Raw genomic sequence first — 23,744 nt, 5'->3', positions numbered from 1 at the left:
TATCAAAAAGTAGCCTCCTGCCTGTTTTTAATGTCTCAAACTGTGTTTACAACAAAATATTTTGTGTGAAAACTGGGAGAAAAGGCTGCATTCTGTTCTGCATGGTACATCTTCAGCAACATGACTTTAAAGAAGACATTTCTCATCAGAATATCCAGTGATAGAAACCTAAAACTGCTCCTCAGAGTCCTCTATGGTAGTAGAACTGCCCACCGTCTGCGGCCGCCTGCAGCCGCTCCTCCACGTTTTCCTTCCTTATCTGTAAAACAAGGTCGGCGTCAGCGGAGTTCATCTCAAGGAAAACATTGCAGCACGGGAGGATGGCGAATCTCACCGTTCCCAGCTGTGGGAAGAGACTGAACGAGACGGGGATCATCAAGCCCAGAACAACGGCGACACCGATGTGACGGACTGGAGCGGCCAGCAGAGAGTTCCTCTGGAAAAGTCTGCTTCTGAAAAAGGAAAATCTCTTTGGTGAAGTCTGACGATTTGACCGCGTGAGTAGAGCTACGTGTAAAAGTGACCGACCTCTGTAAGAGCAAAACCAGGAGATTAGGAACGGCAGCGGTCGTGCCAAACAGAACCGCTCTCGACAACGCCGTTTCCCTCACAGCCTGAACAGAAAGAATGCAGAGATGTGTACCACTGCTTGTTCTCTATGAGAAGACTTATTTCTGTCCATTTGCTCTCGGACCTTGTCTCCCGCTGCTTTAGAGAGGCCGACAGGGTTTCCATTGGAATCAAACAGCTGGATCCCAGTTTCTGACTCCTCACTTCTGACCGTAAACACATTGAAGAAGGCCAGAGCAGCTGGAGAGAGTCACACAACATGTAAGTTAAAAATAACTAGAGTCCTACCTGTGATTACTGGACCCACACCAGCTGACTCACTATTACATCAAAAGAAAATAAGCAAACAATGTCGCATTTTGTGTCTAGCTTGGTGACATGTAAAACAAAGTATTCAGCTGTATGATATGCTGTAATACTGCAGTATTTACATTTAGAGAGAAATACTCACCTGAGAGTGGGATTGGTAGTATCGACCTAAAGAAAGTCTGGATCGGTGCGCTTCTTACACCAAGTCGGTTAATGAAAATTTGAGGAAGGGCCTGAAATACAAGATAAGGGAAATTAAGAAGCAACTTTTTGGAGTTTACTTGAAACATTACAATCAACATGGCGCACTAGTTCAATCAGGTTCACACACCCCTGCACATGTTGCATAGGAGACCGTTCCAGCGATCAACAGAAGCTGTTTCAAAGACGTCTTCTTACTCTGGTGAGGAGAGATAAAGACAATGAAGAGAAGCAGAAACACAGGGAGGACAGACTGAGGGGAATCAAGGAGATATAGATATATACCTTTTAGACGTGCTTTATGATTACGTTTTAGGACTTCTTTCAACATGTTATATTATGAATTATATATGTATATACATATACACACACACACACACACACAGATATATATATATATATATATATATATATTCACTGTATTTACATATATATTACCTGCTCTGATGAAGAATTTCTGTTTGCATAGTTGAACCCAGCACTGTAACTCTGCAGCAAAAACTGAAACAATGCATTTTTTTTTTTTATCATTAATGTATACCGTGTTACAGCAACATTTATTTATTTTTAAATACGATGAACATATCTTCATACCTGCCAAAACAGAGCGGGTTTGACGCTGCTGTGTGGCAAAAAGCTGGCGACCACCTGAAAAAAGACGTTTGTTTTTTGTTTCACAACATCATGAAGAACCAAGCATCAGTTTAGCTTTACAGGATGATGAACGTACCAGAGGAGCCGATATTGGAAACAGCGCTAGAAAGAAAAGGAAAGTGACGGCGTCAGTATTCTTGTGATAGGATTGCATAGTAATAACATACATGGTGGTACGCTGTATATGCGCAGTATATTTCACGTTTAAAGACTTGATTTACTGCCATTATAGTTTCTATACGAACAGTTTTAATACTTGTTGATGTTACATGATAGGAATGCACTACTTCTTAAGTTAACTTTAATAATGGATGTAAACTTTTTAGAAATTTGTAAAAGCCTAGATTTGATTGTACCTGCAGGGCGGAAAGCTAGTGGAAGAACAGCGCCAGAGTCGGCGTGGACAGACGACTGTAAACACAGAGCAGTTATCAAGCCTTCTGACAACAAGCAGCACAATAAACTGCTCACATCACAACATCTGGACACATACAACACATTGATATGAGATAGAAACACCGTGGGGAAAAAGTTCTGTTTGTACAAATAAATGTGTTTTTGTTTTTTTTTTATTATTAAAAAAAGCCTAAATCTGACTCATATCTACACAACAATATCAAACTCTGTTAGTTGAACAAACGTTCATTACTGCGGTGGATGTTAATGCAGAAGTATATAAGTATATAAGTGAATTCTGATTTATTCTATTCTATGTTCTTTGCTTTCAGTGTTCTATTATTTGTTTTTGTTTCCTGCAAGACTTACAAGTGAGAGGCTCAGTGCATGTCCATCCTAGAACAAGAAACAGAACAAAGGGCTTTAAATAAAGCTGTGGCAGGTTCATAAAGACTGATTAAGATTCTTAAACATAATCCCACCTTTTCATTTAGCGTCTGTCCACTTCCACGAAGACTGCGGGCGTTTTGTATTTCAGCCTGAGGAGAGCAGTGTGACCAGTTAACCGATTATTAAACATCACATACTGTATATCTTCTACTCATCTCAGCATCAGATCACTGTAGCGCTGCTCACATCAGAGGAAAGCAGGGAAGTTGGATCAAGGAGATTAACCCAGATCTGTATCCGACTGAGGAGAGACTGTAAAGGAGCAAAGGAACACTTTACCACATATTCAAAATGTCTACAAGATATAAACACAATTTCACTGTAACTGGTTGACTATAGTAAATCCTCATCACTGGTGATGCTCTGCATGTCAGGACACTGCTGTGTGCACACATACCTGTCCCTGGCTTTTCCAATACAACAGATTTGGATCCATTAGAACAACGAGTACACTTCTCATAAATGAAGTAACTTACAATAACACCACCACAGTGCACATTTTACCAGCATGTATTTCGTGCTTTTGAGGTCAAATTCTATTTACAAACTGCTTCCGCCTTCAACCACGTGTTCAGCTGTGGGCGGGTGTGTGCTACTTTCGGGGATATCGGAAATATAGGAATTTATAATTCCATCATCAAGTGTGTCGTTGTGTTAATTGGGCGGAGAGCACACGTGTCGTGTTCACAGCGTAGACTGTAGTTGATGCTAAGCGTGTCTACAGTCTACAGTCTTTTAGTTGATTTAGAGAAAATATTGAATAAACATATTAAAAAGACTCGATAGATGTTCGAGGTATAATTGTCGGCATGTTATTTTCCATTGCTCGCAAAAATAACGTGTTTTTTTCTCCATACTTCCATCTCGATTCAAACATATTTTGTATCACCTGAGGAGCTCACAAGCACCTGAAGGCAGCATGATAACTTCGTTTATTTTTGTTTTATAGGCAATATTTTTTTACCAGTAATCTCTTTGACTACTGTTTTAGTGCAGAATATCACACAAGTAAGTCAGTTTACACTTTGCTAGTATATACTATAGTATTTTTTTATTTTCTTCCAGAGGACAGGTTTGCGTCGAGCTCGTGCGTAAATGACGCAATGACCTGGTAAATCTGCCTCCTCTGACACAATCCAAAATGGCTGCCACCATCGGAAGACTTCTCAGGACCTCTGTAAGTGTAACTTCATGCAGCATGACATTTGACACCGACACGCTTTCTCCTTAACTTGGTGTTTCGTTATCAGTAATTAACTCGTGTCGATAGAAGGTAATGATGAATAATCCACCTCTGCACCGAGGCGCTGCCGCGTCCTGTGTGTCGCACATTTAATCCATAGGACCTGACGCTGTGGTGACAAACCTCTGGTCCGCGGCCGCTGTTTTGGACCAATACGGGTTATCATTCATTCGTAATTCAGGCTGTTTGTAAGGCTTTCCGTCTAAACTGCCAACAAAACAACAAAAAAGTAGCTTACTCACTCATGGTAAATCAATCATCTTAATCCATAACAGTGTAAAATACCTGTAGTTTTAATTTGCTGTTTAAAGTTACATTGTTATCATTCCATACAATGGACCTCACTGCACGATTCATGCATATAAGAACTCTCCCCAAATAGAACATAGGCATTATATAAAATAAATAATTATACTAAAAAGCAAAATCCGCATGAATGTTAAAGTAAATAAAAAAACTGAAAAGGATTAAAGGCAAGACTTTATAGTTAACAATTCAACTTTAGAAAAACAGTAATAAAATGAAAATCAAATGCAATACTTTTTTTTTTTTTTTTTAAAGATCACACAATGTAAATCACGGAGTGTTCTGGGGCTGCGTTGCCTCTTTTGTAGCCTACTTAGCTACGGTAGCTTTGGTCTATTTATCTGTCAATCGCTCACCATCAGAAATGTATAAAGTACACGCCAAAGACAAATGCTCATATAAAAAGAAGCTTTCGACTGAGGCAAAGGAGTGATATATTATAAAATGGAAGTTAGTTAATGATCCTTATGAATTAAGAGAACCTTTACATCTTGCCACCCACTAACATCACTGATGTTGACACATATCTGGTGTTTGATGTTGGCGCCTACCTCTGTGTCTGACATATACTGCTGAATCTTATTCACGGTGTAGTGTTCTGTGCAGGTTTAGCACTTCTTTTGAACACTTCCACTAATCAGCCAGTAGATGGCACTGTTACCCTCCAAAAATGTCAGGTTTGGTTCTATTGAAACGTTACAGCAAGCCATGCCGGGTAGTGAGCACACATGCATCTAATATGTTTCTCTTGATGCTTTTATGTTTAAATATATTCTTGAAATGACACGCCTGAATGGAATACCACCATGAGTAATAGTTTTACAAACATATTAAAAATTAACAATTTAAAAAAGTTTACACAATGTTAGCTCAATAATCTAAAAATTATTTTGTTCAAATGAAATAAATCATAATTTACTCCTAGAAAGAGAGCACACTAGTTGACTGACCGGTCAACCTTCAACAGAAACGTATAATTTTTGGTATGTTCTTCACACCCACTGTCTTTATCTTTTACTCTACAACATGACGCATCACACTTGCAGACCTAATAGTAGTGTGCTTGTCTTCACTGCTGTTAGTAACAGTAATTAGTCACAGCAGGTATTCTGCCCAGCAGATGGGATGTAACGGGTGGGTGGAGGTCACAAGTGCTCCAAGGGTGACTTTTAAATCCAGTGCAGCTTCAGTCTTATTCAGATTTTTTTTAAACAATTTTTTGCCCTTTAATATTTTCTTGAACATATTTAAAATAAAAAGTATGACCTTTTTCTTGCCTGAAGTTAGTTCACGTTGGCGTGAAGTGTTGTGTGGCAGCTCCGCACAAGGATCAATGAGGTTTTAGTTAGTAAGCTAACGCAACGTTAACTTACTAACGTTACTTGCGGCTATTTCATCAGAATGAAATGATGCAACGTGAATAAAACTTTATCAACTCGTCCACACGATTTCTGCCCGAGTCACGTCAGATAGATTTCTATTGCTAATGGTGGTTGTTGAACAATGAAGACAACAACTCCCATGAACCCCAGCTACTTCATGACGTCATCAACGTCCATCTGTTATTGTTTAGATTAAGAGACGCCAAGCTGCAGATATTACAAACTGTGTGTCTAAGACCTTTGAATTAATGTCTTTTTTTTTCTCAGTGTATTCGTAGATCATTTATGTTGAATTGATGTCTTTTATTTTGAAGGCAAAGGTTGCAGCAGGAGGATTAAAAGTCACAGCAGCCGGTCAACATGGAAGAATCCTCACCGCTCCATCACTCCAGAGCAGTTTCTCTACCAGTACGTACAAAACCAAAGTCAGACATTATACAGTTGGATTTTGATCAGATGGCTTAGAACAAGTGTTGTTCTATTGTTTTTCTTGTTGATATTATGTAATCATATTCATCATCATAATTTAATTCTACTGAAGGTATGATGCAGTTTACATAGATTTCCTTGCTTTTAATTGCTGTACAGTGGGTCATGTTGATTGCATGTCTCATTTCACAACCTTTTCAACATCACTGTAAACATGTTTCATTCAAGTTATCTTCCCTGTAGAAGTAAAGCCAGACTGTACATAGAGGTCTAGAGTAACCTTGGGCGTATGCATGAATGAATGGTGTTTGTCTTCACTATATCAGGCACTTCCTGGTGGAGCCCTGCTGTCACTCAGCCTGCTCCGGCCTTCAAGGCCACAGCTGTCCACAATGGGGAGTTCAAGGAGATGAGCCTCGCTGATTTCAAGGGCAAATACCTGGTCCTCTTCTTCTATCCACTGGATTTGTGAGTATTTGTTTCGTGCACAAAGAGAACACATGATGGCTCTCCCTACCTCTGATTGAAATGCACATTGAGTAATCTAAGATTTTTTTTTTTAAAAGTACTGATGACCAGTAGAGTTTTGGTCTAGTGACACAGGCCCTTGCCCTCCCATCACTGTTAAATGAAAATAATTCAAATGCTCATCCGTCCTCTAGATGTACAGATTGTGATCGGGTCGGTAAATGTTTCACTCACAGACCTTTTTTATTTTCCTCTTGTCATGCAGCACCTTTGTGTGTCCAACGGAGATCATCTCATTCAGCGACAAGGCCAGTGAGTTCCACGACATCAACTGTGAGGTGGTGGGCGTGTCTGTGGACTCTCACTTCACCCACCTGGCATGGATCAACACGCCACGCAAGGTTCTCTACCTCATTTAAATATTTATTCATTAACAAACCAATGGTGCAAAGTTGACTTTTCATTTAATTCATCCTTTGATGTGGGCTATGAAGGAGACTGTAGTAAATATTTGAAACGCGTTATGATCAACAGTATGAGCAACAGTAGTCAGTGTTGATCTAACAGGTGTTGTTTCTTGGTGTTTTCTCAGACTGGAGGCTTGGGCCACATCCACATCCCCCTCCTGTCTGACCTGAACAAACAGATCTCTAGAGACTATGGGGTGCTGCTGGAGGCTCCAGGCATTGCACTTAGGTACGTTCATGATGTGCTCTATGTGAGCTATGCACAACTAACATTACAGGACATGGAAACGGCACTATTTCACAAAAAGAAGTCAGATTGTAAAGAAGTCTATGAGAAACTGACTCTACTTTTTTACCTCAGTAAAGATTGTAAACATGAGTTTATGGTCTCAATCTTTTTTTTTACTACATTTTTGTTGTCTGTTTTACCTTTATGTATTTATTTATTTATCTATTGTCGATAACTTCATAACTGTTTAGAAAGATGCTTGATAAATGCTGATTTCCACACGTTATTGTCCTTCAGGGGCCTGTTTGTCATTGATCCAAACGGTGTGGTGAGACACATGAGTGTGAACGACCTCCCAGTCGGTCGTTGTGTTGAAGAGACGCTTCGTTTGGTGAAGGCGTTCCAGTTTGTGGAGACCCACGGTGAGGTGTGTCCGGCCAGCTGGACCCCTAAGTCCCCAACGGTGAGTTCTTTCAGCCTCTGATCTGTAACCGTTCCTCAGACACTACTGGAATGTCCTTTTTATGTCCTTTTCAACCAGTTCAGTACTGAGAATGAAGTGCTCCTGTTCAGTATTCTGTAAGTGAAAGTGGTTTTAAAGTTTATTCTGTCTGTTTGCTTTTCAGATCAAACCAACCCCAGAAGGATCCAAGGAGTACTTTGAAAAAGTCAACTGAAGAAGAAGTTCACAACTCGTACATCTAAAAATATATTTACACTATTATTAGTGTATAGTTTATACATTGTATTCACTCATTTACAGCTGAATGCACTAATAAATCAATTCTTTTTAAATGGCAGCTCTTTGTTTTGATTGATGTGCCAGATAGTGGTCTACATTTTAAGCAGGGCTGCAGTGTAACTGAGCTAAAACTGTTTTATTCATGGCTGTTTATTTTTCTGACGGATTCATGCGATTTAATTTACCTTCTCTTTGACAATATGTATAAAACATACGTTGAACTGTCAGTGTGGGTTTTTTCTGGGTTCTCCAGCTCTTTGACTTTTTTCTGAGTAAATTGTATATATTATACTAGGACTCTTTTATGACATAAAATGCTAGGATTTTTTAACGACTTTTATGCCATACTTTACTATGACATTTTTATATTCCTTATGACACTCAAATGGCATACTATACTATGACATTTTATAAGGTTTTTCTTTGCACACCACACTATGCCATTTTGAGTAATGTTTTATGGTATACCACATTATTACTAGAGTATATTTTCATGACATTTTTATGACTTTTATAGCATACTATACTACAGTATTTTTTATGACATGTTTATGGCATACTATATTATGAGTTAGTATATTATGAAAGTTGTATGTCATACTACACTATTTTTAAGTTATATTTTTATGACCACCATAAAACTGCAATTAATAGCCCAGGCTTTTATTTGCATCAATCACTGAATTCAACCTGTGTATATTTGGGATATGGTAAATATAATTTAAAGTGTTCAGCAGGATTACTTTCATATCTTTTAGTCACCCACAGTATACATAAAAGTACCCGGCGCAACGCAAGGCAATACAGCCTGTGGGATAAACGCACGCCTCCAACAAGCTGACATGATGTGAATATATGATGAGAATATATACTGATTTAGTGGTACTGTGGTTATATAAATGTAATTTATGGTACTGTTTGCTGCTAGACCGCCTGTCAATACAGGTGTGAGTTGCGAGTGTGTTTGTAAGAGTTGTGCATTGAATCAGAAACAGATTTCATCGTGAATTTTGGAAAATCTTTTACTGCTCCGGAGTTATTGGAAAAAACAAGTCAGAAACAACCCAAGATGCAGCCACCACTAATCTAATTCTTCTAATAGTAATTAGTAACAATAATGTACCTTTTATCAAATGTCAATGTTATGAATTTCCAAACTATTCCGTACAGCTCTACTTATAAGACATGAAAGTACTTACCACTGTGAAAGAATAAGGCCAAATATCTTCACACATGCCACAAGAATAGATCTTCAACACATTCATTTAACGGAATACACACGTAATTATAGTCAGATCTAAGCGGTTCTTTTTTTCTACGAGTTGATCTCATCTGGAACATAACCTGCTCCAGAACAGGTTGGTTGTGCAGAATAAATTGCCATGGAGATACCGACCAAAGTTAGAAGTGAACCTCCGCAGTCTGGCTGAAAACCCAGGTTAACTCAGAAGTTATCCCGCTAAACCCAAGTCCTGCTTCGTAGTACAGATCCCCGATGTTGATCGAGAGCCTGTATGCTTAGCTTTCGCTACGTGCTCATCCACAGGTGTCTTTAATTTCCTTTGACGAAACAGTCGTAAATGTATAACAAAATCAAAACAGAACGCCGTGTTCTTTAATACAATAATCTCTCATGTTCGCCTTGCATCACTCGGGTGAATTTTGCCACTGGGTCGTTTGATTATTCACCTCAAACAGAGGACAACCAGCTGTACTGACATTGGGATACCGCGACCACGTGTTTGTTAGCTTGCATGATGAGCAGGGATGGCTTTTAACCTTAGAGAGAGGTGAGTGAATTAAAATAAAGCAATAATATATCAGAGGCTGTGGCACAGATGGGTGACAAATACCACCTGAGGTCAGCGAGGACATCAACGTACATTATTACTATTTTTTACTGCGGAGTGGAAACTCACTTTAAATTGCTGTCGGAGCCTATTTTCAACAAATCCATCAATGAACGTCTTCGATGTTAGCGATCCATCTACCCGTGTTAACAGGAGTTGTTAGCCGTTAGCTCGGTCTACGTGTTGCTCATAAATGGAGTTGCTGACTGGGCATGTAAGCAACAGTACTGATCTCTGAGGCCACACACACACACACACACACACACACACACACACACACACACACACACACACACACACACACACACACACACACACACACACACACACACACACACACACACACACACACACACACTTCAATATCGTGACATTTACCCCATTCTAGTATCATGGAGATCTGTGCTGTTTGGACAGCAACCAAAGTAATAAGTAGAGGATCATGTGTGTAATAAATGTGTAATTACCCTTTGCATACTTGGTCAGTGTTGCAAGACTTGTGCCCAGAGCGAACTGAGCAATCCATGGATAGTCCTATAGAAGTTGAAATTATTCTGTTTTAACACATTTTGTTGCTTTTGTAGCTTAGTTTTTCATGATCAAAGGATAAGGTTTAATGGAGACAATTTTACTGTTGATATATCTCCAAAAAGTATGAAAGTCATAAAGACTTCTTTCATGTTTTCCATGTTTTATATGTTAACATGAAAGAAATTAATTTCACTCCTCACTTTACTGCACCCTGTTGATGTTTTGTATGACATTTCTTAATCAATGAGATGGCCTGAACTGTGCCAACATACCATCACATACTACCTTAAGTAATGTAACTAGGGCAGCTAGCAGGACACTTTTGGTGCATATTTGAACTAAATCCATGCAATAGGTTAAGCATGACATGAAATTAAGTAGCGTCATCTCTCAAGTGCTTCTGTTCTGAACTATTAAATACCATAATTTTTCTACTGTATTTGTCTGCATTCAATACTTTTTTATTACAACCATCATCATCGAAGTGTTTTGTTCTACCTCAGGTGAGGATTTGTGCCTCTTATTAATAACAGTGTCTCCCCTCCCACACACTGTTGACATCACGTGCACGTCTACACAACATGATGCAATAATTCAGTTCAAAATATGTCTCTTCAAGATCAAAACCACACTTAATAACCCCTGTACATAAACATGTTTATTTTCTCTTTTTACAGCAAGTTATTATGCAGGTTCAAAATGTCTAATCAGACATTGGTACACAACATGAGGTGCCAAAATCAACTTCTGTGGGGGAGAACTAGAAATTAGAAGAAAAAAAAAAAAAAGGCATTGCCACTTCTCATACAAGTAGGGTACATACTGTATTTACACAAAATGGAGAAAAGCATTTGAAACACTCCGCAGCACTGTGTGGTTATGAAAACATCTAGCTTTTAAGTGGACATAAACTTCACTTTGTACAGTATGTTTGCGGAAACAACGCAATTGCCTCATTCCTTCTGACATTCACAAATTATGTTTTAGGTTAGGCAACTGAAAGAACATGAGGAAAATGGCTTACCAGAAGATGTAGAGCCTTTTAAAGCTTTAAATAATATATAAAATCAAAAGAAGAGTGTCCATAAGCAGGCCTACTAGTCCTCAAAATGTACCTTTACATTTTGAGAGTGAAAAAAAAAAAAAAACTGACAGCGCAGACTGAAGTGGAATTTGATGAGCAGGTGGTTTGGTGAAAACTTCATGCAATTTCAGGCAAGATGTAACAACGCCACCAGCCCCATCCCAAGCACCAAACAAAAAAGAAAAAAAACATTTTTTTTTGTTTGTTTATAACTAAATGATTCATATTAAAAAAAAAAAAAAAAAAAAAAAAAACACCCTGTAGTAAATCTGTACAACGAAAATACATTTGGGATCTACATCTAAAGGTACATTAAGGTTATATACACTCCCACCCATCCATATATTATCTTTACAAGTAGACTTCATTCAAACCCAAACATTAAGAAAACCCCAACTAAACGGGGAAATTGGATCACATCCAACATCCATTTAAAAATTGGTTCTTACTGTACCTCAACCGTTGATCAGTCCATCTGTTCTCGTCTGTACAGTAAACTACAGCAGGACTAAAATCTCCCTCAACATCTGGATGGATTGCTACTGTAATAGGGAATTAAGAATCGTCAAAACGGGGGAATGATTCTTGCGTGACAACAGCTTTTTATATCATCTTTTTGCAGTGGAAGTAAATCAGAAACGAACGACTGTACTGTGGATTAACAATATTTCGAGTGAGTTCAAGAATACAAAATAGAAATCAGGTCAGAACGCGGGCATGAACCCAACTCTCCAATATTCTGACCCAGTAGAACAAAGGCTTTCAATACACTTAGGCCTCTTCACTGAAGAGAGCTACACTATTCCATCGATAATCATTTATGTTCTCTGGTCTCAGGTGGGACTGGGTCGGAAAAGAGAAGCCACGTCAGCCTTTTAAACGTTGCCCTAATGTTTGTCTGAAAGCAACTGATAAAAACAGAACCTTGTGTTTGATATCTCTTCCGCAGATTTGCTCGTTCTTAGATGCCGCGTTGAAATTCATTCGGAAAAAAACGGAAAAACTACATTGTACAAAGTGAGATTCTCACAATCTCTTCGCAGGAAAGAAAAGTAATAAAGAATGACTTGTGCCTGCCGTCCTTCAGGATACTCGTAGGCAAATCCATTTAGATCCCTGTGGTGCTACTTTGCCTTTTAGTCAATTTTCACATTTGTGTAGATCTTCCTCACAAAGGCACTTGTTCCCATGTATCCCACGGCACCTGAAAAACAAATGTGGTCGGTCAGTTTCTTTCAGGTGGCTGCAAGTTATCACTCTACTCTCATGTTGCAGGTAAATCCATCACAGGATAAAATGATTACTGGTGAAGGGATCCAATAAAGGTTTGAGCGAGAGAAAGCACATCCTTTGTCCACAAAATGAGCATCAGACATCCAACAGACCCAGAAGGCATCCTGTAGGAGCTGGTGCGGATAGAGGAAGCTCCACTAAAGGAGCGAGGTTCCAGCCTCAACTTATTACTCTTCACGCTGAAGGATGAGTTTGGCTTTCAGCTGCCGAGGGAACGCTGCTTCACTGCACTTGGAGCAGAAGAACCAGTGTGGAAAAAGAAGTGTTTTTCCAGGCACAGATTTGTTCCTACATGAACTCGTCGCATTCACTCGTATTTAGAATTTGCGTCTATGGCCAGTTGCAGGAGTCATGAAGTCTGCCTCTCCGCTCTTTTGATGAAAGAGTTAGAACAACTTAATCTGAATTAATTTATCAGAATTGGAATACGTCACAGAAATAAATTAGAAGAAAATGAATATTCTGTTCAGTTTTGGGTCTTAATGCAAGTTGCTGTCTGGGGGATCAGCCTGCATTGCTTCTGACAGGTTAACGCCACCTGCTGTGTAATATTCTTACATCTTTCTCCACGACTGTCCCCTTGATTACCTCCCATCAGAATCATGGGCTGCTTCGCTTCTCAGCATCCGACTTCAGGTCAAACCTTTCCTCATCGCTCTCACAGCAGGACGCTGCTCTAAAGACACATCGTCGTTTCGGGTCCCCTGTGACTATAAACGGTTCCGTTTGTTCCGTCTGTTGACGTCTGACAGCAGGACTTGGAGCTCTGCCGTGTGAAGCTCTTTTTTTTTTTAAACCTTTGGGAACTCCATAAACGGAGCCAGACAGGGAGATGGATTTATCACTTTGGTGAATACACACACACCGTAGGCTCTTCTGTACTCTTTAAAAGGGACTGGCTTTCAGTTGGTTGCAATCTGCAACCTCAGCGCCAGATAGCACTCCATCGTACACAGTGGTCCTGAGAGATATGGATACTTAAACGTCTTTGCACGAGGCCCACTCTTTAGGAAAGTGCAACGACTTATTCAAGAGTTCTGCTTTTTTGCTCATTAGTCACATTGATTTGTTTCACAGTCATTGAGTCGTGAGTCTTTAGTTCAGGATGGTCCTACAGTATTTAAACAAGTAGAAGTGGGACTCACCACACATGATTCCTAGGGCAGTGCTGAACACGGCCATGTAGCCAAAGTAGAAGGACGTTTGGAAGAGGCCGTACATCCTGAAATACAACAGGGAGAAAACAGCACGTCAGCAAAGCAATAGAGTTTTATATTCGATGGGTTTTTTGAGCATTATGAGACTTGTGTGGCGATGTGGTTGACAAAGGCTAAAAACTTACTTGGTTTTGAAGAAGTAGTAGTAAAAGGAGTACATGTAAACATAAACGGCAGTGGACGCTGCAGAGAGGAAGCTGGTCCATTGCCTAGAAAAGAGACGGTGAATCAACAGTTAGAGACTGAACCAGAAGTCACTTTTTGAATCATTAATAACTCTCTGGATGTTTAGGGACTGAGGCAGGTGCACAGCAAACAAAAAGACACTCTTTTACAGACATTATCCCCAGAATATGATCGAGGCTCTGTGTAACATCTACTTATCAATATTATATAGTAATATAATTTAATATTATACAGGTCTCTTTATGTTTATTTAATATCCACAAGGACCTCTTACTTCGGTGCCTGTGCAAACGAGTCTCCATTAGGGCTGGACTGAATAGACAGTTTAAAGCATTGAGGCGTCATTCATAACTACACATTGTAAATATTATTAACAACATCGTACAATCGAAGCTTCATTCAAAAACCTCAATAGAAGCTTTGAATGTATTTTTAAAATGACATTCGATGCAGCTAGTCTCTATGCTGTGTAGCGAGATGAGCCTCCTGAATTTGAATCCAAAATGAAATCTGTAATTTCCAACACAGCCTTCAGAATTCTCGACTGGGAGAGAGGCAGAAAAAAAAAAAGCCACAGAGAATATACCAAAAACCTTGCAGAAATATAAAAATTAAAAATAAAATAAAAATCACACCAAATCACAGAGATGCCGATTCCCACGGAACCAATATCGTCACATGACCTCCGTGTTTGACAGAGCAGATTGAAACGGAAGTAAGATCACAGACGTCCTCCGCAATTATTACAAATCACTAAAGGTCCTCAGGTTATACTTGCACCGCAGCAGGGCTTTAGACGCTGCCTTCACTGTGCTGGAAAAGAATATGGACAAAACGCGACGTCACTCACCATCTGTAGTCCTCAGCGTTGAGCAGGAAGTACGTACACACGATGGTGACACACACGGTCACGATGCACAGGATAACCAGGACCAGCATCATGAAGCCGTACACGTAGTAGATTTTGTAGGCCCAAAAGGACGTGAAGATGAAGTACCTGGAGAAGAACGAGGACATGAAACATGTCAGTGGCTGCAAAGATCCTCTCACAGCAAACAAACCCCTCAGTATTACAGCCCGGACTTACATTTCAATGAAGATGGAGCCGAATGGAAGGATTCCTCCGAGGCAGACGATGACGGCTGGCTCCATGAACCTGACGCACAAGGTTCAACATATGAATGTGACAGTACACACTGAGCTCTGTACCCCCCCCCCCCTGCAGGCCCAGTGTACATGACTTCTTGTGTTATGAGAAGGAAGGAAGGAATGAAACACAGATCGGAAATTCTAGCAAAGTCTGACGGTGGCCTTAAGTCACATCTACCATTTTCTGTTGGCAGCTGCCCACACAGCTTGGCAAATGTTAATACACTCAGTCTATTGCTTTGATGTTTTTCATTCCCCAAAGAGTTTGTGCAGACAGCAACGCCATTTTCCACTTGTGCAACACTGGAACACAAGACCCTACAACACTTAGTATTCATTTCATGCTTTAAGAACAACTTCCATCAGTCATTACACAGTTTCCACTACGATAAACACACTGGATGCTATGTTTGGATGCATGCCAGATGGTGCACAGTAGTACACATGATGATTACTAAATACACAATAAGTACGTATTTAATTCATTTAGCTTGTAAAAAGTACCTAAATTAGCTGGTTATTTCTGTTTTTTTTCTCTGTTCCAGGTCATTGTGGATTAATATTCTTTGGGTTTTGATAAAAGAAAATAAGCAACCAACTTTAAGACGTTATAGTCGCTTCTGGTTATTTGTGACATTTCTGTACATGTACTATAAGGACTTCAACTGTCTCCAACTCTGCTCCAGACAAATTCCTAAGCATGTACCACGCTGGGAGACTAAACCGGCCCTGCTGCCTGTGTCGAGCCACACTTACCACTTCTTCTCGGGGATGGGTCGCGGCACGGCGTTCACTCGGCAGGGGAAGTTTGGCTGGCCAGACAGATTCCTCCCGAGAATTGTTCCCACGAGGTTTAGCGGCAGAATGACAAAGAAGCAGATACAGCAGACAGCAACCTGCACAAAACAAACAGGATTAATATGCTATTGGGTGGCCCAGCTTCCAGGGCGATTTCAGACCCCCCCCCCCCCCCCCCCTCATTTATCTCAATCGTCCTTTGAACGTGTCCCGGTGAATGTTTCCTTTTAGCTCAATGACATTTAATACACTGTTGGAATCGTTTTAAGAGGTGCTGGATCTCTAACCTGACCCGCCAGATGGTTTGTTACACAGAACCATCTGAGAAGCCGTCATTGGAAACCTCTTTGAAAAGGGGAGGCGCTTTCAAAATATAGTTAGCAGGTGATGGGATGAACCACCTGTCAATCAAACTCTTGCTGTCAATCAAAGACCTTTTCAATCGAGGAAAGCCATCAGTGGCGTTCTTTGCTCTTCCTTTAATGAAGAAATACTCTCCACCTCTGATATAGATGATGCTATAGCAGCATCTATGATAACCAGTGTTGTTTAGAACGAACAGTCGCCTCTCTCTCTGTCACCTCACACACCTAAGCCACGCCCATAGACGCAAGTACTCATAACGCATTACAGGACACCTGACATGGTGGATTTTGTGTGACATGTGATCCTGCGACTTCTGCGTGATTTCTTGACATCCCGAGATTCCAGCTGTCACGTAAGGTAACTGGATCTCCAGATTGACAGATAATTTTCAAAGCCTGATCCAGAGATACAAATACAAAACACTAGTGCTCATTGAATCAAATGAATAACAAATACATCCAGGCTCGTGGTTATTAAAAGAAGACTTTTAGGTTTTGTCAGAAAAAAAATCTACAACTGCCCCTGATCTTTCCCCGTCTGTTGAAATAACAACTTTGACTGATGCAGTTTGAACTTGGCTTTTTCGTGATTTGACTTCAAGATGGTTACTTCACACTTAAGTTTGATGTTATGTTGCACTGACAGACACATAACTCTTGAGTGTTGTGTCGAGCCCCAAAACAGCTGTTCGCAATTAAGTAACTGATGAGTTTCTCTGGAAAGCATTCATGTTTTTTACTGTTCCATTCGGAAATGTTGGCACTAAATGAAGAAATAAACTCATCAGAACTGATAAACTGCATTGAGTCAGTGTCCTATGGAATGTGTTTTATAGGATGTGATCTGTTTTTAATGTTCTTCAGATGAGGCATCGCATAGTTTTCTGGCCTGAACCATTAAAAACTATTTTTCAAAAACCTGCAGCATGTGAGATGCAGTGTAAACATCCGTGACTGAATACATTCTGCACTATTCTTATGACTTCAGCCGTCCATCAGCTCCATGACTGATAAACTCTATATCACATAACTTCCACCACTGTGCAGCACAGCCACACAGATAAAGTGAAGCTGTTGACTCAGAGGATTTCTTCATAACTGTGTGGTTTTTAGGGAGGTGTGACTGTGTCAAACCCACCATGGTGCCAAATGGGATGGCTCTGGAGGCGTGGTAGTAGATCGCAATGAAGTTGATGAAGAAGGCAGTCCCGCACACCATGGCTGGGATCAGGAAGGCCCCGATGAACATTTGCTTGATCCATCTTCTGCCTGTAATATTCAGACAAATCAAACGGCATCGTGTGAGACATTTACGATTTTGAAAGGAAATAAAGCCAGTCGCCCATATACAGAGAAGAGAGAATGAGATATATGGACTGTGTATTTTTTTTTTATTACCTCCTTGTTTTGCATACAAGCTTCCCCCAAAGTAGCCATTGACAGGGGAGGTGGCAGCGTACACGAAAATGGCTGTGCTCAGCATGGATCCTCTCCTGCAGAGAAAAATGATATGAGTGGAGCCCTGTGAAGTCCGTCAGGGCTTTATTCCCCTGAAACTGTCAATTCATATTCGTCCGGTTTTCATATGTTGTAGCTCAAATCATATGTTTTAAGCAACAATTCAATAGAGAACTTAGATTTCACCCAAAGAAAAACACATGAACATGACTCTTCATACACGCAGTAAACTTAGGCGTCATAAAAGCGTTAATCTTTTTTTCTTTCCTATGAGGAACCATTAATTCTGTGTTTTTCAAGGGAGGAGATATGAAAAACATTTGATAAGGGAATCATCAATAGACTCAGAGCTCAACAAATCTACCTATTTTACAATTTGGATTGGAAATGGAAGCTGGTAGCTGACCCCAAACCCACAGTTGCAACAATAAGTTAAAACCAGGCAGTTAAACGGCAACCACTCACTCTGTGTACAGATCCTCCACCATAGCAACGACAATGACGATGAAAGACACGGAGAAGATCTGGCAGCCGGAGCCGATGAGCGAAGAGAAGATCAGTGGATGGCTTGACGGCCGAAACACATCACCATGTACCTGCTTCCACCCGTACTCATCTCCCAGGTCTCTGTCCTGAAGGTGCACAAAGGAAAAATGAGAAGAAATTCAAAAAAAAAAAAAAAGTTCTTGCACACCATAAACTCACACCGTCCATCACTTGAACTCAAGTAAAAAAAATTTTTTAAAAAGAGGGAAAAAGACTTGAAACAGAATTAAAAAGGCAAAACCCTCCATTCACTAAAATTTAAAGGAAATAATGACAAAACGTGCTCAAGCGCAAACTGCTAAGTCAATAAAAAACGTACCATGTCATCCATTTCCTCCTCTTTGCTGTATCTGGCATAATCCTTTCTGAGTGTTCTCATCAGAATCATGGACACCAGACCCACCAAGAAAATGACCATCATGAAGGAGTTGAAGATGGAGAACCAGTGAATCTAAAAATAGAATGAATAAAATCCAGAGTTATTCTAGTTAGTAAACATGTCATCAAGTTATTTTAGCAAATATTAAAAGTCTCAATAAACCAAATGAACTATTGAGTGGCGTGACAACATTTGGAGTAAAAACTTGCTAAATGCATTATTAAGAATATTTCTAAGTATTTAAATCACATAAACACTGGTTTGTAACATCCATGCCCTCAGATTGGCTGCACAAGTCGGGGCAGGAAACACACATTTCCATGCTCTGGCTGTAGTAGCTGGTGTGGATTACAAACTTCGTTTTAAAAGAGAGCCCAGCTGGAGTTCAGCCCTAATGGCAGGTACAGTCAAATAGTCAGCCAAAAGTCACCGGTCCTGTCAATTACATCTTTTTTTACCAAAATACGAGGCTCAACTCGTACCTTCTGAAAGGTCATACGCAAGTGTGCCGTTACAACAAGCCACTGCAGTTCTTGGCTTGCATGATGAAGCACAAACCTCCGAACAGATGTATAATATTCAACTCACCCTGTGCTGAAAGAAGGACGGATCAAGGTACTTGTCGAATCGGTCTTCAAACTTCACATCTGACTTCTTCCACTTCACCTGTGGTAGGAAAAGTTTACACGTTTACATGACCAGAACCCCATGAGACTACAGGGCATGAGCACATATAAAGCACCAACGAGTGGATCACTCAGTACTCACAGAGTAGGACATTGCAATTCTAGTGTTTGGCACAAGTCGGACTTTGCCTTCACTGGTCAGATTAACGTCAACGATTCTGTTGCCATTGAAGCCGATCTCCAGTTTCTTGTACGTCCACAGGTAATGATCTTCTCCGTTTTCATCTGCCTCGCCAACAATACCTTTAACAAATTGACAAACATTGAATTAGAGAACTGCTCTTTAAAAAAAAAAAAGGGTCAAACAGAAAGGTATAAACAATGAGCCTTTGGGTGTAGAAAACTAATAATCAGGCTGTGTCAATGCCAAAGAAAGGTCTCTTGCTAGTTGCTACACAGCTCATTAACTTTGTAACAGCATCATCTGTAGCATTCAGTCTTTAGGCTTCAGCTGGTCTCAAAGTTTGTCCCTGCTGGCCACCGTAAACAATCTCCGACTCGGAGCAAATCACTTTGATGCAGTCGCTCTGGATAAACTCCCGACGGGCTTCCCGTTATTCTAGATCTGCACACTGCGTACCGCACATTTATCCTTCTGTTTCTCCACTGCATGGAAACACAACAAATCATTTCAATATTAATAGACAATCAATGCTTTTCCCTTGTGGCAAATGATGTCACACTTATGAGAAAGTTCTTTAGTGAGTACCACACAGTTTCTGATTAAAGCTGGCATTGGCAGGCATTGTTTTTAGTCTAGTTTACCAAACTTGGGCAGGTGAGCTGAATCTAACTTGAGACACTGTAGTTAATGTGATTAACTACAGACCTGCTGCCCCAGGCTTCGTGTGAAATAACCCCGACCAAACATCATTGTTTCAGACATGATAAGCGCACTGGTTCCGTAACCACGCTGACAAACCGGACACAAGGTTAAAGTCTATATTTATTCATTGTGATTAAGGCATGAATATGTACGATACAAACATGGAGAATTGTCTAAGCAAATGCCGGAGCCCCACCAACTATCAACAACATTATGCTTGAGCAACTGTAGGAGTGGCCCACTGTACCACGTATGTCAGTGATCACAGACACTGACAACTTGTTGTTTCAGCATTAAAAGAGTCTGTAACGACGGGGGCTCATTAATATGCTTCTGAGTCGAGAACAATGGAGCACCTCACATGGAAGTTGGCGTCAAAAGCTCTTTTCTACATGCACCAAATAAGTTGAAGGGCTGTAATTAGTCACAAAACTTTTGATTTGTTATGTCAAGCTGCATTCATATAGCAACACATTACCAGTAGAGTGGAAATAACAAGCGCCATTCAATGTGCATCACAATCACATTTTTAAGTAATTCTAGCATTTCAGTTTATAAAAATACATGGGTGACTCCATTATTAAAACAGTTTCTCAGCAACATACATGAAAATACATACGGCTCTCTACAACATAACAACAACCAGACAAGACGACAGTAACTGAAGACAGCAGCTAATCAACAAGAGCGAGGCATTGTTCAACAGATTCTGAGCAAAAAAAAACAAAAACATGAACTGAAGTCCTAAAGAGTCACCACACGTACTGAGTCGAGTGCCTTTCAGTAAGCCATCTCATACATTACATCAGTGTATTGTTAAACCCCTAGCAAATTGGCCAGGGATGAATGGACAGTCCCAACCCTGCATAAGAACTGGTTAAACTTCTCCAGTGCCAAGATAAACACACTGATATGCAAAAGAAACAGTGTCACTGCAAACCTCACTAAGAGGCTGATGAGCTCACATAGAAAGGAAAGGACAGAGAGGAAGACACAGATGGACTGAATCAGAAAACACTGCAGTAATACTCCAATTCACAGGACAACTCAGAACACAGGCATGCATTCAGTACCCCCCAATTTTCTTAGAGGTCTCTCAAGGTCTGTTTTAAATAAGTAAAGTATCACTTACCCCAGATGGGCAGGTCGTCTATGTACATCTGGTACCAGTAGTGATTCTTTATGGCATAGACAAAGGCATCCCGTTTGGCTTTATCCAGGTCAATTTCACAGTATGTTGTCTGCAGGACTTCATCTGCAGGGATCATAAATAAACATTTATTTTTTTTTTATGTTAGAAAGTGAGGTGTGGGAAAAGAATAAGACCTACAGATGCAGAGATGAGTGACAAATTATTATTTGAATGCTCCCATCGGCTCGCATGTACTCAACAAGTGAAATTCCGAACAGAAGATTACCTTTGAACTTGATATCGAGGCCACTGAATTCAAGCTCCACTCCCTGCAGAGCCTCTCCTAGCGTTTCATGGTAATGACTGATGGTCTTCTTGGAGCCCGCGCAGAAGGGCAAAGAGAAGTACTTGTACGTCTCCTGTCGGTTGTGGTAAGGCCCCACTGTGTTCATCCATAAAACTACCTCCTCCTTATCTGTGTACTGCAAATGGGGAGGTTAAAAAAAAAAAAAAAAGGTCAAATGTGAAATCCGGGAAAGCAAAAAACCAGTTGTTCCAGTCCTGCTGGTTTCATATTCTAGTCATTGGACATTTTGCAATACAGTTACTTAAAAATAACTTGCAATACATGTTCACCCTCATATTACTAACTAAACAGCTAACGTTACGGATGTATTTGATTCAGACACTGGGTGAAAGAAGATTACTTGTCTGAAGTAACGTTATCATCACATTTACACTGAAACTAACCAGCCACTGCATTCAAATCCATGCAAACATAAAAAATGTACGCTAACACACTATAAAATGTGGTGTAACCTACGTAAACCTTGTTTGCTTACATGCAAAGAAGTTCAATCCAATGTCCTTTTCCACTAACTTAACAGCTTTCACGCCTGAGGCAGCTGCATTATGCGAAGAAGACAATGTAATACACCTTATTAACTTGTTAATCATCTGTAATTAGGGCATCTGAGTCTGATAAAAGCGAGAAGACAAGACGAAATACCGAGAGGCCCCGATGTTTAACCGGTGTTTCTGCATAACGTAACGTTGGCTGGTGTGACGTTAACAACCACCGCAGTCATCACTTCAGGAACATCCTGTTTGTCTAGAATGACTACAAATTTATTACTAAAGTAGTTTTTATTTTGCTGAACAACTAACTAGCTAGCGTTAACTAACTAACTAACGCTAGCTAGCTAGCCTAACTTGAGCACAGTAGTTTCCGCTGGTGCTAAAGGAAAGCTTGTGAAGACCAGTGTGGAAGACGTGCTAACAAGCTAACAACGTTAGCCATAAGCACTTAGGCCGATAAGTGGTGACAAGTTAGCACGCTAAATTAGTGCCTATCTGTTAGATAGTTCACCAAGTATCGATAAACAACCCAACGGACCAAGCCATGCACTATGTCGTGTCTGTAATGCTGTTTTCTTGAGTGCAGCTAGCCGTCGCAGCTACAGCTAGCTGGTCACACAGAGCACAAACGTCCATTATTTTCAAGGCTCCCTCTTTTCAATCGGCCTCTCAAAGCGCCGTCTTACCGTGTGTTCATGTTCGTCTGCGTCGACAGGTAATAAAGAGCCCACTAGAGCGAGAAAGGCAGCCGCTGCTACCTTCCACCTGGAAGATCCCATTATTTTTCGGAGAAAGTATACAGAAAGATTGGGGATGTTAGCTTTGCACGGCTATCCCACCTTCTTCCTGGTTGTATGACAGAGGCAATTTTAGGGATGCTCTCGTACGCATATGGCGTAAGCGCTTCACGAGCGCACATCGCACGCACATTGGATTGGCCGACTCGAGTCACATGACTCCCATCCTCCAGTCACAGGGGAAGGCGATGGATCAGACGGTGAATAAGGAAACTCTGTCGGCGCATCGTCCGCAACCTTCAGCCACGTCATCCGACTGCCAAGACTGGAGCTTCAGCTCACCTTTGACAGACCTGGTGGATGCAACATGATCGCGCGCACAACAAACAGGTCTATTCAGCGATGAGGCCACGTATTGGGCCTGAAGTTGTCTGAACAATATCTCACGTTTCATGCATTGACGTGCAGTTTAAAGCATTCACATCTGTTTGTATTGCATGTCCATGCTCCTCTGAGGATAGTGCAGATAACTTGATACCACCTTCAAACTAATGAATGGATTATTGACAACAGATCATATAAATATCTACCATGGGAACATTTGTGGGCTTCACAGTGTAAGTCATTAATAAAGTTGGTTGTACTTCTCTTATCAGAACCACAATACCAAAGTGTAATAGAAATAGTTACATTTTAACAATGCTCCATCTACAGCAGTGGTTCAAAGGTAATCCAACTGTATTTGTCTATCAATATACCATTCTGTGAATGTGGGACAACTGTGGTCAAACCTGGTCTTCAAA

At 40.4% G+C, this 23,744-nt stretch overlaps 3 protein-coding genes across 4 annotated transcripts; 1 reads left to right on the top strand and 2 right to left on the bottom strand.

Annotated features, from left to right (window-relative positions):
* Window positions 1-10: 10 nt before the first annotated feature.
* On the bottom strand, window positions 11-3,132 carry sfxn4 (sideroflexin 4). 2 transcript variants are annotated; one of them, XM_068726058.1, is made up of 14 exons: window positions 2,978-3,132; window positions 2,767-2,832; window positions 2,613-2,669; window positions 2,500-2,526; window positions 2,091-2,145; window positions 1,811-1,836; window positions 1,675-1,728; window positions 1,519-1,581; window positions 1,211-1,279; window positions 1,022-1,112; window positions 695-810; window positions 529-614; window positions 335-452; window positions 11-259 (listed from the first exon to the last, which is right to left on the bottom strand). In XM_068726058.1, exons 1-14 carry the CDS (start codon window positions 3,038-3,040, stop codon window positions 182-184), a joined length of 969 nt encoding a protein of 322 aa, XP_068582159.1. In that variant the 5' UTR covers window positions 3,041-3,132; the 3' UTR covers window positions 11-181. The 2 variants fall into 2 exon arrangements, with proteins under 2 accessions (XP_068582159.1, XP_068582167.1); XM_068726066.1 differs by having other exon boundaries at window positions 335-449.
* A 519-nt stretch (window positions 3,133-3,651) lies between these two features.
* On the top strand, window positions 3,652-7,904 carry prdx3 (peroxiredoxin 3). The gene is made up of 7 exons (XM_068726080.1): window positions 3,652-3,757; window positions 5,826-5,919; window positions 6,267-6,408; window positions 6,674-6,809; window positions 7,001-7,104; window positions 7,402-7,567; window positions 7,731-7,904. Exons 1-7 carry the CDS (start codon window positions 3,722-3,724, stop codon window positions 7,779-7,781), a joined length of 729 nt encoding a protein of 242 aa, XP_068582181.1. The 5' UTR covers window positions 3,652-3,721; the 3' UTR covers window positions 7,782-7,904.
* Window positions 7,905-10,867: 2,963 nt separating this feature from the next.
* tm9sf3 (transmembrane 9 superfamily member 3) lies at window positions 10,868-23,071 on the bottom strand. The gene is made up of 15 exons (XM_068726042.1): window positions 22,891-23,071; window positions 21,633-21,828; window positions 21,347-21,469; window positions 19,471-19,631; window positions 19,291-19,368; window positions 18,643-18,774; window positions 18,243-18,409; window positions 17,718-17,812; window positions 17,458-17,588; window positions 15,913-16,052; window positions 15,095-15,163; window positions 14,858-15,004; window positions 13,947-14,030; window positions 13,750-13,826; window positions 10,868-12,515 (listed from the first exon to the last, which is right to left on the bottom strand). Exons 1-15 carry the CDS (start codon window positions 22,981-22,983, stop codon window positions 12,448-12,450), a joined length of 1,761 nt encoding a protein of 586 aa, XP_068582143.1. The 5' UTR covers window positions 22,984-23,071; the 3' UTR covers window positions 10,868-12,447.
* Window positions 23,072-23,744: the final 673 nt, after the last annotated feature.

Source organism: Cebidichthys violaceus, unplaced genomic scaffold (assembly GCF_023349555.1).
Source record: "Cebidichthys violaceus isolate CVI_PGR_0920_01 unplaced genomic scaffold, fCebVio1.0.p SCAF_10, whole genome shotgun sequence".
Taxonomy (NCBI): Eukaryota; Metazoa; Chordata; class Actinopteri; order Perciformes; family Stichaeidae; genus Cebidichthys; species Cebidichthys violaceus.
This window is presented reverse-complemented; position numbering and strand designations above follow the sequence as displayed.